General features: G+C 43.1%; 1 protein-coding gene across 1 annotated transcript; it reads right to left on the reverse strand.

Annotated features, from left to right (window-relative positions):
* Nucleotides 1-4,691: 4,691 nt before the first annotated feature.
* Gphb5 (glycoprotein hormone subunit beta 5) lies at nucleotides 4,692-10,448 on the reverse strand. The gene is made up of 2 exons (XM_005322778.4): nucleotides 10,109-10,448; nucleotides 4,692-5,967 (listed from the first exon to the last, which is right to left on the reverse strand). Exons 1-2 carry the CDS (start codon nucleotides 10,310-10,312, stop codon nucleotides 5,779-5,781), a joined length of 393 nt encoding a protein of 130 aa, XP_005322835.1. The 5' UTR covers nucleotides 10,313-10,448; the 3' UTR covers nucleotides 4,692-5,778.
* Between the last annotated feature and the right edge of the window lie 2,016 nt (nucleotides 10,449-12,464).

Genomic DNA, 12,464 nt, shown 5'->3' on the forward strand with positions numbered 1-12,464 from the left:
TGAGGACCTGGAAGAGAATAGAATGATCCCTCTAAATTCCTTCTCGAGGGAGACAAGTCTGCCTGGCGTTGTCAATTACAGCGCCCTGCACCTGCCCCCCCTGGTTCCTTTGTCTGTTCTCTATTTCTTGCTCCTGTCTCTAGATACCACCTGCTCAGAGGGCCTTGGCCCCTCCTTCAGACCCTCCAGGACCCCACCGAGCCTTCCCCGTTCACAATTCCAAACAATTCCACTCCTTAAACCAAAGGGAGATTGTCCTGGAAAAGAAATGCCAGGAGATTCATCTTGCAACCGAGGAACTTGATTCTTGTAATCCAGGAGACTGTTTCGCCAGTAGAAACTTGCAACAGAAAATAAAATTCGAAGAGTTTGCTCAAGAATGGTTTAAAAGTTACCTCTTAATAGTTTGCTTCATGCTCCAAAGAACAGAGCCCAAAAGAATAAAAAAAATCACACATTATTTTGAAGAAAGAGTCTCTCAGATGAAGAAAACAGTCCTTGGGGAAAATTTTCTGAATACAACTTTTCTCATCAAGACTCGATTATTTTCAGTTAGATATACAGTTCAATTGTTATGTCCGAAATGATTTTATTACATTAAGAATCTAAGTAATCTGGCTGGGCGTGGTGGCACATGCCTGTCATCCCAGCGGTTTGGGAGGCTGAGACAGGAGGATTGTGAGTTCAAAGCCAGCCTCAGCAAAAGCAAGGCGCTAAGCAACTCAGTGAGACCCTGTCTCTAAATAAAATACAAAATAGGGCTGGGGGTGTGGCTCAGTGGTTGAGTGCCCCTAGATTTTATTTATATATATATATATTTAGCTGAAGAGTTAATTGGGCCACTGCAGAAGACTTTGGTACTTTCCTAGTGGCTCATTTCCTAGCCCACGGAAGAAGGGAAGTGTGAATCACCACTGCAGGTAATGGATCTAATCAAGTCAGAAATAGAATCCGCTATGAAAATTTATATTCTCCATTCAAAAACAGTCTCACAGAAAAAAAAAATCCAGGAAGACCCCCTACACACACACACACTCCTTATCTTTCATCAACTACAAATAAACATATTTTCAGAATAAGGAGTTACTGACCGTTTACCTGGAGCCGCCCTAACAGGCCTGCACCACACTGACCCCTCCCCAGTTTTCACACTGCCTGGGCAACAAGCACAGAGCCCACCACCCTCGTCTCTGAGTCCCCCTGGAGCCTCTGCTCCTGTGCTCATTGCCTTCTGTTGTAACATTTGATTTGCGCTCAGCAAAACAGCATCTTCCTAGAGGTTATAGAAGAAACCAGAGAAAAATTCCAATCCTCATGGAACAACCCAACCTTGCCTTCTGCCACCTCCAGGAAGGACTGAAAAGATGCTAATCAATGGTGTGAGGTCCTCGAACATCAATACATTCCAAGACTTCTCCAAGCAGGAATGACTTGGAAGAAGCATTCCAAAAAAAACCATCATGCTGCAGTGGAAAAGGTTCGGTTCTTGGTCAGAGAAACCTGACATGTCCTAGTGTTTAGCTGTGTTACTTTGAGCAAGTTACTTGACCTCTCTGGGCTTTGGTTTCATCCTCCATAAAATGGTAAATAAAATAACAGTGTTTACTAGTATGGTTGACAGAGAATAAAGAAGAATTAGTATAAAGGGTCCTGCTTTCAGTAGGGGTTCCATAAATGATAATGATATTTATATCTTTATTTTCCAGTGCTTTGCACAAAATTAGACTTAATAAATATTTGCAGAAATGAGAGAAAGTTGTAGAAGGGAAAGCAGAAAGAAGAAACGAAGAGGGAAGAGGGCCTTTGAAAAACATTCAAGTCTAGCACTCGTATAAATTCTGACAGATATTTTCCTCTTTTTTCATTAATAACTTTTCTGGTTATGAAGCATATTTACTATCAAAGTTTTTTGAACAGCACAGACTAGGAGCACCACGGACCACACAGCCTGCAGGTCACAGAGCTCTGGTTCGCATTGTAGCCCTGCTGCCTGCTACAGCAATTAGGTCCACTTTGCCTCCTACGGCCACTTGTCACTTGTGGTCTCTGCTGTCCCAGGTCCCCATCACCTCTGCCGACACCGGGAAGCCCAGTTTCCTGGCAGCTTCCCCAGCACCAGCCCCAGGCTACAGAGAAGAGCCACCAGGGGACCGCCCTCCAATGCAGCACCCCCGGCTGGGACCTTCCTTCTGTTCTACTGAAGGGAGAGTTCTCTGAACCTTCCTGGTGAACATGGCCAGCTGCTGAGTTTTTTGGTCAACTGCAGTAAATCCATTCCAGCACCCCCCCTTCTGTTCCCCAATATTCTTCGAGGACAGTTCAGACATCCTCATTAATGCCAGCCACCATTTCCCCAGGCCTGAAGGACCCATCCCAATGGCACACTGGGACAAGATCCTGCCACCTTCCAATGATGGGAAATGCTGAGGGCACCCCCATCGGGTAAACTCCTCCCATCCAGCCACATACTGTGCCACCTCCTCCTCAATCCCCATGTGCACTCTCAAGATCCAAGGCCAAGTACCTCCGCCAGTTCCTCCTGGTTACACTGTGACACCCTGAAGCTCCTTCTGTGGAGAAGCTCCTTCTTTCCTCACAAGGCGAGCCTTTCCCCAGCCCGATCGTCCTGAAACTAGAAGCTAATTATTCATCGGGAACAGCGGGGACCATGGACAGTCTTTGAGAAGGGCAAGCTTCACCTCCTAAAACATCTTCCTCAGCTGGGGGACCCTTATGATCTCCAAGGAAGAGCAGGTGAGCCCCTTCCACAAGGAAACCTCAACACATCCACCTAGCTGTCTCCATTCCAGGTCTCTGGGCACCTTTCCTTCCCTACTAGGACCATGTGATAAGTGCAGGAGATGGTCCAGGGTGGCAGATTCAGTCTTTTTAATAAATGAGCCATAATATTGAAGGATACAAATAATAAATGCTGGAGAAGACAAACTTACACACTGTTAGTGGGACTGTAAGTTAACACAACCACTAAGGAAATCAGTATGGAGGGTTCTCGAAAGACGAGGCATGAAACCACCGTAGGATCCAGCTATACTGCCCCTTGGTATTAATCCAAAAGAATTAAAATCAGTATATTATAGCAATGCATACATATGTCCATTTATAGCTGTGCAGTTCACACTAGCCAAACTAGGAAACCAACCTAGACATTCATCAACAGATGAATGCAAAAGAAGATGTGAGATACATACACAAACCTCACATAGACCTAATAAAGAACAAAATCATGTCATTTGCAGGAAAGTGGATGGAATGGAAGAGGATTATGATAAGCAAATAAGCCAGACTCAGGAATTCAAAGGTCATATGCTTTCTCTCATAGGGGATGGCACCACTCAAGTTCAACCCATCAAGGGGAATAAAAGGGACCTCAGGAAAATAGAAAAGACACAAGTAGAGTCCAGGAAGGAATGGGGGTGGGGAAAAGTAGGGAAAAGGGGGCAGCATTTGAGAAAGGGCAAATGTCATCATGAAAAACACCCTCCTCAGACAGGGGCCCTTTATGGTCCCCAAGCAAGGTGGGTCTGCAATGACCTGCAATTGTGTTGTGTACATGGACACACAGGCCACATCGAGTCTCACTATTTTGTATAATTAGAGTGCACCAATAAAAAATAGAAAACAAAAAAAAAAGTCTCATATTATATCAGGGGTCCCTCTCTGTCATTCTCCCTGGAGTGTGATCACCGCTCCTTCTCTCATTCCTTCAGCCTAGGGTTGCCCAGTGCTTCCAAGCCACAAGTGCCTCGCCCTGCTATGGGTTCCCTTACTCTGCCCACACACTGATAAACAGCCTCTTCATTACATTCTCCTGCACATCCCACACAGTCTGTCCTCCAGGACACTCACCGATGCTGCAATCATCTTTTCTCAATTTCTGACAAGATTCAGAAAATCCTAAAGGAGGTTCCGAGAGATGGATTGAAAACACCTGAGTGGTGCCATCCCATGTTGCTCCAATCATCACCCATGGTCCCAGCAAAGACCACAGCACTCAACTCCCTTTTATGGCAGGGGACAGTGGAGAACGGATACCAAGGATTGAACTCTGGGCACTCAACCACTGAGCCACATCTCCAGCCCTTTTTTGTATTTTACTTAGAGACAGGGTCTCACTTTTCTTTTTGTATGTTACTTAGTTGTTTAGGGCCTCACTAAGTTGCTGAGGCTGGCTTTAAACTTGTGATCCTCCTGCCCTAACCTCCTGAGCTACTGGGATTACAAGTGTGCTCCACTTCACTTGGCTGGACTCCTCTTTATGTAGTGACTTCCTTTCCTACCAAAAAGGGTTGGGGTGAATTGTGCATGAGCCCTTTGTTCTCAGACGTTCACTCCCACTCCCTGGTGCTTGACCATCAATCTCAACATTTGCTCCACTGTTTTTCATGGGGATTCATTGGTTCTTCTTTCGAGAAGACTCATGGCTTAGAGGGCTACAATGGAAACCAGAGCACTGTGTTTCAGGGCTGCATGTACTACCTTTGGGATACCCAGAGTCATCTCTCTGTGTCCTTAACTGACCATGAAATCCGAAATTAACACTTCAGTGAAAATCCTCATAGTTCCTTCGAAGCATTCTTTGTCATGTTAGAGCAAGCAGAGTCAAGGCTAAAAAGACTTTTACTAAAAATTTGTATGAATTCAAAAGACAGAGAATGCACTTTATTGGCATTAATATCAATTTTCTCAGCATATTATGAAAAGTGAACAAGGTTAAATTCAACCCCCAAAATGACAGAATGAAAGATATTTGAATAAAATTGGAGTTTAAGAAAAGTCACAGAACCAGCTGCTTTAAGATTTTGGTGAAGGCAAGAGCTAGACAATCACAGACCTTTTTCCTCTGAGCCTACAGTGCAGTTTTACCCCTACAAATGTAAGATTTCTGAATTTAATGTTACAATTTAAATTTAAAATGTGCTAAGGAAGGAAGAATTTTTGTAAATGACCATTTCACCACCGCTTTGGGAGAATATCACATCCAAAAACATGAGTTTCAGAAGTTTTTATACCTAAATGATAGCTTCTAGCTACATATTTTTCTATATATTTTTTTAAATCACAAAGTAGGCTCTTTATAGTAAGGATCTTATAGGGGAACTTAAGGAATGTTGCTGGGGAAAAGAATAAGCCAAATCCAACCTTCTTTGAGCTCTTCTCTTGATCAATTCCCTGCTATTTATCAATCTGAGCAGTCTGTTTCCTGGGTGGATAATCGCTCATTTAAAAAGGAATTGGAACAGTTTTCTCTAAGGAAACTTGAAGTTGGGTTTCTTTTTGGATAATGAAGATTAGTGAGTGCATTGGTTTTGATAAACTTCTAGCCCTTTCTTCCTAAATCTAGTCAAAGGTCAGTGGTTAAACAGAACATAAGACTTTTAAAAGACTTTACAGCCCCATTTCCCAATTCTGTCCAATGCATTTAAGTCAATGGCATGTTATCGGTCCAAATCAGAAGATGATTGTGATATACAAACTATGTTGCAAGACTCAAGGCAAAGAAAAACTTCCCATCTCAGTTATTTGTAGGTATATGAACTAGAGAAATTAATTCTGGTAAAGGAACAAATATTGTTTTGCATTTTCAATGTAAGTATACTGCATCCAGGCCTTGTGCCTAAGCTAAGGGAGACAGGTAACCACAGGTATGGTCAGATTAAACAGTCCTTGGGAAGCCAGGGGGAGAGCTGCCTATGTCACCCATGCAGGTAGGTCTGTGAGGCTTGAGGCCACCAGCTGCATCCTGCAGACCTCGTAGCTTCAGATGGTCTCACACTCCGTGGTGGCAGTGGAGCAGGCCCCGCAGTCACAGCGGACGGCCACAGGGTAGGTGTAGAAGGGGTCAACTCCAGGGGCACAGTTAGGCAGCTTGACGGTCACCTGCTTGGTCTCGTTGTAGGTACAGACGCGATGATAGGCTTCAATGTAGGGGGGTTCCAGAATGGGTTTCTGTCCCCATAGGGAGAAAAGAGAGAGCCCATAAACATACCATCCTATTTCATTTCCTTTGGTACCATTTGTCATTACCAGACATCAGCATGGTTTTTATCTGTTTACTTATTGCTCTGCCTCCTCCCCGTACAAAGGAAACTCCTGAAAGCAGGAAGCTGATTCTGTTCACTGCCATATCCTGAGCTCCTGGAAGAATCTACAGCACACAGAAAGTGCTAGGTGAATATTTAGTAAATGAATACTCTTGGTCAATGTATAGCTGCTATAGTGTCCCTTCTTCCACCGTAACCCTGTAACAGCACCCAAGTGATCCTCCTGATACATCAGACATGGCCTCACACCCCACTCCCGCCCACTCAAAGCCCCACTCACTTCCCATCTCAGTTAGTAAAAGCCAGCACCTCCATCAGTCTTCCCTGCACCTTCTGTGACAGTCCCACCTTGCTGGCTTCCTTACTAGGCTCCAGCCACAGTGGGCTCTATCATTCCCCAGCCCAACCAGGAACAGTCCCAGAGAGGGTCTTTGCATTTGCTCTTCCCTCTGTCTGGAACATTCTGCCACAGGATTTGTTCCTTGGGGTTTTGTTCAAATGCCACCCTCTCAGGGAAGCCTTTCCTGGCCATGCTATTTAAAACTGTAACATCCCCCTCCACACCCTAGAGCTTCCTCTTCCCCTTCCTGCTTTCTCTCCTTACATGACATCGCAGGTATTTTATTTGTATGACATTTCTCCTGCTCTAGAGAGTAGGCTCTCCTACGGTAGGGATTCCTGCCTATTTGCTCCCTATGGTACGTAGGCAGGTACCTGGGAGGTTCTCCTAACTGTTATAGAGTCAGCAAAAGAAGAATGCCAGGCAGTTTCCTGAATGTTCTCTGGGCCACTCTGATAAGCAAAGGACTCACTTCCTTCCTTCACCTTGTATTAACCTTGAATTCAAAGACAGTTTTGATCAACAGAGCATATGGGCCAGAGAAAACTCAGCACAAGGTAGTAGTTAAAAATCTCCAACCCTTACATCGTGTGCACGTACAAATATGTAACAAGTAGTAGCATTATGTATAATTATAACTATAATACACCAAAACCAAATGTGGAAAAAAAAAAACCATCTCTGGTCCTCATCTATTCAAGAAGCTAAAGCAGGAAGATCAAAAGTTCAAGGCTAACAAGGCAATTTAGCAATACCTCCTATCCCAAAATAAAACAAAAAGGGCTGGGGGTATGGCTCAGTGGTAGAGTGCATGCCTAGCATGCACAAGGCCCAGGGTTCAATCCCCAGTGTCACAGGGTGAAAATGTGTGTGTGTGTGTGTGTGTGTGTGTGTGTGTGTGTGTGTGTGTGTATGCAAGGGGAAAAAAAGTTAAGGGGAAAAAATCTTGAGTCATGTGGGCCGACCTATCAAGCCTGATTGCCAGATCTACAACTTGTTGGAGACCTTGAGAAATCAACTAAACTCCTTGAAGTCTCAGTGTTCCTATCTGTGAAACAAGACATCCGCCTCATGGGACTGTTGTAGAGATAAGGTGAGATAATATGTACCTAGCACAGGTAAGTGTTCCATAAATGCACTCTGTTGCTGTCATTAGAAGTCATGGCAAAAATGATAACAATCTGTCAAAGGACAGTGTCTTCACTTGTTCTAGGCAAAAAAGGTAAGTGAATGGATGAATGGATGGATAGATGGATGAGCAGATAGATTGATGACAGATACACAGATGATAGATGGACAGGCCCAAGATGAAGTCCTTGCATGATGATGAAAATAACAACCTTGCCTTCAACAATGATCATGTAAAAGAGCTAAATTTGTCCTGGGACATTTTCTCCTACCTTCTTCCATTTACTCTGTGTCCTTTTACCTCAGTATTCTAGGAACATGTGCAGACCAGACACTCAGCTACCTTGTATATCGGATAATTAATCCTTTAGTATAAATCTTCCCAAGCAATATTTGGGACAAACTTTTACTAAAAATAGTATTTGTTGTTTTATCTGAAATTCAAATTTATCTGGGTTTCCTGGTTTTTTGTTTGTTTGTCTGGGGTTTGGGGAGTTGTTTTTTGGGGGGCAGAAATTGGTGAGTATTTTGGGTTAGTTGATTCATTTTTTGGTTTTGGTTTTGTTTTGCTTTCCTTTTGCTAAATTGGGCAATTCTAAACCCAGGTCATAAGAAATCACTATTTGCACCAATAGCTTCACTTCAAAAGCAAGTTCAGTCACTTTGTTATCATGAACATCCTTAAATTCAGACATGCTACCAAAAATCAAACAACAAACAAACAGTGCTTTTTATCTCAGAAACCTCCAGTTGCTAGGAAAATGAATCGCATATCTGTATTTATTTCCCCAGGTAACCTCCATTTTCCTAACACAGTAAAGGCACAAACAAAAGTTAGCTAAAATTAGGGACACTCTCCTTTCTTTGTCTTGGTGTTTCCATTTCTCCAGTGAGAGCACAGTCCCCGACCTCCTGGGGGTGACCATGATCCAGCTAAAGACAGTTGCCAACATGTGAGAGAAAAGAGGATGGGTTGAAAGCAGAGGAACAGGAGTCTGGGGATATGGTACCCAAAGAGCTGCCACTAGCCCAGGGACAAGCAGTGATCCAAAGGTGGCACTGCCAGGCCAAGCCCTGCACATGAGAAGGTGCCCAAGTTCCCTGAGTTCATTTGATGGCAACAGTTACTTAGAAAAACTGAATTTTCACTTGGCTATTAAATCTTAAGCTCCTGAATGATGCAAAGATGAAGCCAATTTGATGGGGTAGTTTCATTTAATTTGTAGATTTCTGCATCATAACCCGATTCCATTCAAAGAGTCATAATTTTATTTAAGCAATATCGGTTTGCTCTCTGAGTCCCTGAAAAATGCCTGTTTTTTCCCTAAAGGAAGAGTCCTTGGGTGGTGCTCACATGCTTCAAAGCTGACTTCCATTAGACCAGAGGACAGACACCTCTAGGAAGAGGTCAGTCCCTTCTGATCAAGAAATATTTATTGAATGCCTCACCCATGCATGGTGCTTTGGCAAAAGCTATGAAAGTTGTAATCAGGAACTTCTGTCTTCAAAAACACTTAAAATCATGGTGTGTGGTGGGGGAGGAAGTCAAACAAAAGGTAGAATGTAGTGAAGGAATTGCCACAGAGCCAGACAAGGCTCAGAGAAGAAGTTGGCACTAGAGTTCAGCAATGAGGAATAACTATGATAATAGGACAGTTGGAAATGAGACGGGATATGAGAAAAAGATCAAGATGAGATTTTATGAAGGTTGTTTAATAAAACATTTAAAAATCAGCCTGACAAAGCCAAACCTAAGAATACATGTAGTCTCTGGGAAAGCAGACAGATGCCATATTGCTGGACCTTGAAAGTTGGTGACTGAATCGACAGTAGGGGGTGGTCATTAAAGCTTCAGAGCTGGGGGTGACAAGATCAGAGCTGGTACTCCTTCAGTTGCCAACGTGGGCCTTGGTAAGAAGAGTCAGCTAATCACGGTATGGTGTAATTTGATGGGTGCTCGATAACTCTGTTCTCTTCACCCCTTTAACCAGCTCCTCGTTTGAGTCCAGTAGGATTTTAACTTTGTTTGAGACTTTTATCCCCATTTGAATTGAAAGGCCAGTTCTAATTGAATAGAAAGGGGCTTCATAGATGTGTCTACAATGTCCCCGAGGGCCCCACGGAACGGAGGGGAGCAGGGCTACGGAGGCAGCACTGAAGGAGAGGCCTGGGACCAGCCCTCACCTGCCCCACAGCTTAGGGCCTCTTTCTTGGCAAATGGCTGACTTTATCACAAATGAAGGAATACAGGGAGGAGACTGGGTCACAGGCTGGAGACAAGAATTTATTCCCAACCTGCAGTGACTCTCCTCATGACTTGGGAGCCTCTCATCCCTTCAATCCCTCCTTGTGATTTGTAAAATGGGTGAAATAGGAGCATGTTTTTTCTTCCCTGAGACCACGACTAAAGCTATGAATCTCATCAATGCTCTGTTACGGGGGCGACATCATGCTTTCCCGATCAGCTGTACAAGATGCTGTAAGGAGAGGGCAGATGACCCGGTTCTACCTCCCATCACTGAAACAGGGAACGCTGTTTTAGAATCAGGCCTGAGCAGTCACGAGCGGAACCACCTACCTCCCAGGTCTCACAGCGACCCCAGCAGGCATCCGTGGTGATCCGAAGGCCCCTGCAGCCCGGCTTCTTGGCCAGGAAAGTAAACTCCCTCACAGCACAGCCCACAAAGGTACGCAGGTCCCCACTGGAGGTGCTGAGGACAGAGCCACAGCCACACAGGAGCAGGAGGGCTGTGGCACCAAGGAACAGGTATGCCAGCTTCATGCTGTTCCTCCCGAGAGGAAAAGAAATCAAGTTTAACAAATCCAGCTGCCCTCCTTGAGGCAGCCATGAACATGTTGGCTGCTATCAAAGGGACCTTGCTCTTAGCATTTCAGGGAAAATGGGCCAAGAAATAGTAAGTACCTACAGACTCCAAGACAGGTGCCCAGAGTTCTCTGCAACAGAGTCAGTATAGATTCCCTGGACCTTTCTGGATATCCAATCCTAGACATGCATTCTAAGACTTTTCCTTACTGCAACCCAAGTGCTGGAGTGAACTTGTATGTTAAAGAAATTTGTCTCTTCAAGATGAACAGCAAACATGAATAACAACAAAGGAGTTGCATATCTTGACATAATACATGAATACACATAAGTTATTTTTATGATGGTCCAGGGTATTTGGGTCCCATGCTATATGCTTTGATCAAAATTTTATTTTTGGTGTCACGCATGGGGAATGATTGGGAAATAGATAAGTAATAAAAGTAGGCCCTGCACATGTTGTTATTAACTCAACCCATCACACAACGTGGATATGCAGAAGATTTTATGAAACCAGGCACCTGTCTTGATGGCCATTCATAAAAATGTGTCCTACTTGGCAACAAATTGCCTCTGCTCTATGCTTCTGCTCTAATAAGCACCTCGTTGTGATTCAAATTAATTCAAATGCAGAAAGCATTGGAGTATTTAAAAATGATCCCAATCTGCTGTCAAGTCTATCCTCTCTGGATAGGATATCTGGATGATCCTCTAGGATAGACTAGGATGGTTTCCTGTGGTCTAGTAACCAGAAGGGACCCTTCATGCTTGGCCCATAAGACAGAACCTATGTGGATGTTAAAGTGAGGGTGGAAAAGCCATTTACAGAATTCCCCCACGTCCTATTGCTTAAAATGGACTGCACTTCCAAATCTGTTCTTCCAGATCCCACCTGTCACCATGTAGTTTCTCTAGGCTTCCCGTTGGGAGGAATGAAGTCTCAAAGTGGAGAGGCCCTTACCTGATCTTGCTGGAGCCAACTCTTCTGACACTTAGAGGTGACACTTGTACCCAAGGTTTTAGGAAGTCGTAATGAGTGGTGAAGTTAGCTCTGGGTAAATGTCTCTCCCCTCTGTTACTGGGCTGCTCAGTGGCTCATATATATAGGAAAGGTCTTGTCAATCACAACAAAAGAGAGGCAGATCCTTACAGGAACTACTAAGCACATCAAAGCCATGGAATATAAAGCCAGTCTCTATTTTCCAAAACTGATTAACTTAAAGGGTGTTGTTTTGTTTCTTCACATCACCTACTGAAACAGAAAGTTGCCCTGGTGGGTGACATAATCCTAGGGAAATAGTCAGAGGTAGTTCACCTTGTTTTGAGAGAACAAATGCGGCGGGACATGATGGATTAACTTTTCCTTCATGGTAACTTTTCAAAGTTTCCTTTAAAGCCAGGAGAAATTACCAGCAGCTCATGGCAAACTTTTTCCTTGAATTTACCATGTGCTTCAATACTTTGAAAAATAACAAAACATTAATGCTTTCTGGAAAGAACATGGGAACCTAACTGGAAGATGAAAATCACAGTGAGAACAATTTTTGAAAGCCTTAAAATTAGTTAAGTAGCAGATATTACTAATAACATTTTTAAATGACTCATATAGGAAAAAAATATGAATTTTCTTTTTTTTCCATATGCTTTTTTAGTAGTTTTCACATTTTCTACATTGGCAAGATTTTTACTATAGAAAGTCAATTAGTATTAATATTTTTAAACTTTATTTTAACTTGAAATAAAGTAATGTTTATGTGTTTGTACTGCGTGTACTCCTCTAGTGGAAATGTGCCATTAGATTTCTGGTCTTAAAAGGTTAAAATAAGAATGGAATAATTTTTGTGAGTATAGAACATAGTTTATATTCCAATCTGCAACAAAAACATGCAAATGGATTTAAAATCTACTTGTTTGTGGCATTTTTCTGGTTGCTCTAAAAAGTCAATGAAGCAGACATCATCTATGCCCTTAGGAGTTTTCATATCATAGTAAATCATGACATAGCCAGAGACATTTAATTTGCATATTAAATAACTAATGAAACTAAATATAGAAGTTAAGCATCTCTATTTTTTGCAAAGAAAGTTATTCCTTAAGTAAATGTATTCAT

The sequence above is a fragment of the Ictidomys tridecemlineatus genome, chromosome 5, assembly GCF_052094955.1.
Source record: "Ictidomys tridecemlineatus isolate mIctTri1 chromosome 5, mIctTri1.hap1, whole genome shotgun sequence".
Taxonomy (NCBI): domain Eukaryota; kingdom Metazoa; phylum Chordata; class Mammalia; order Rodentia; family Sciuridae; genus Ictidomys; species Ictidomys tridecemlineatus.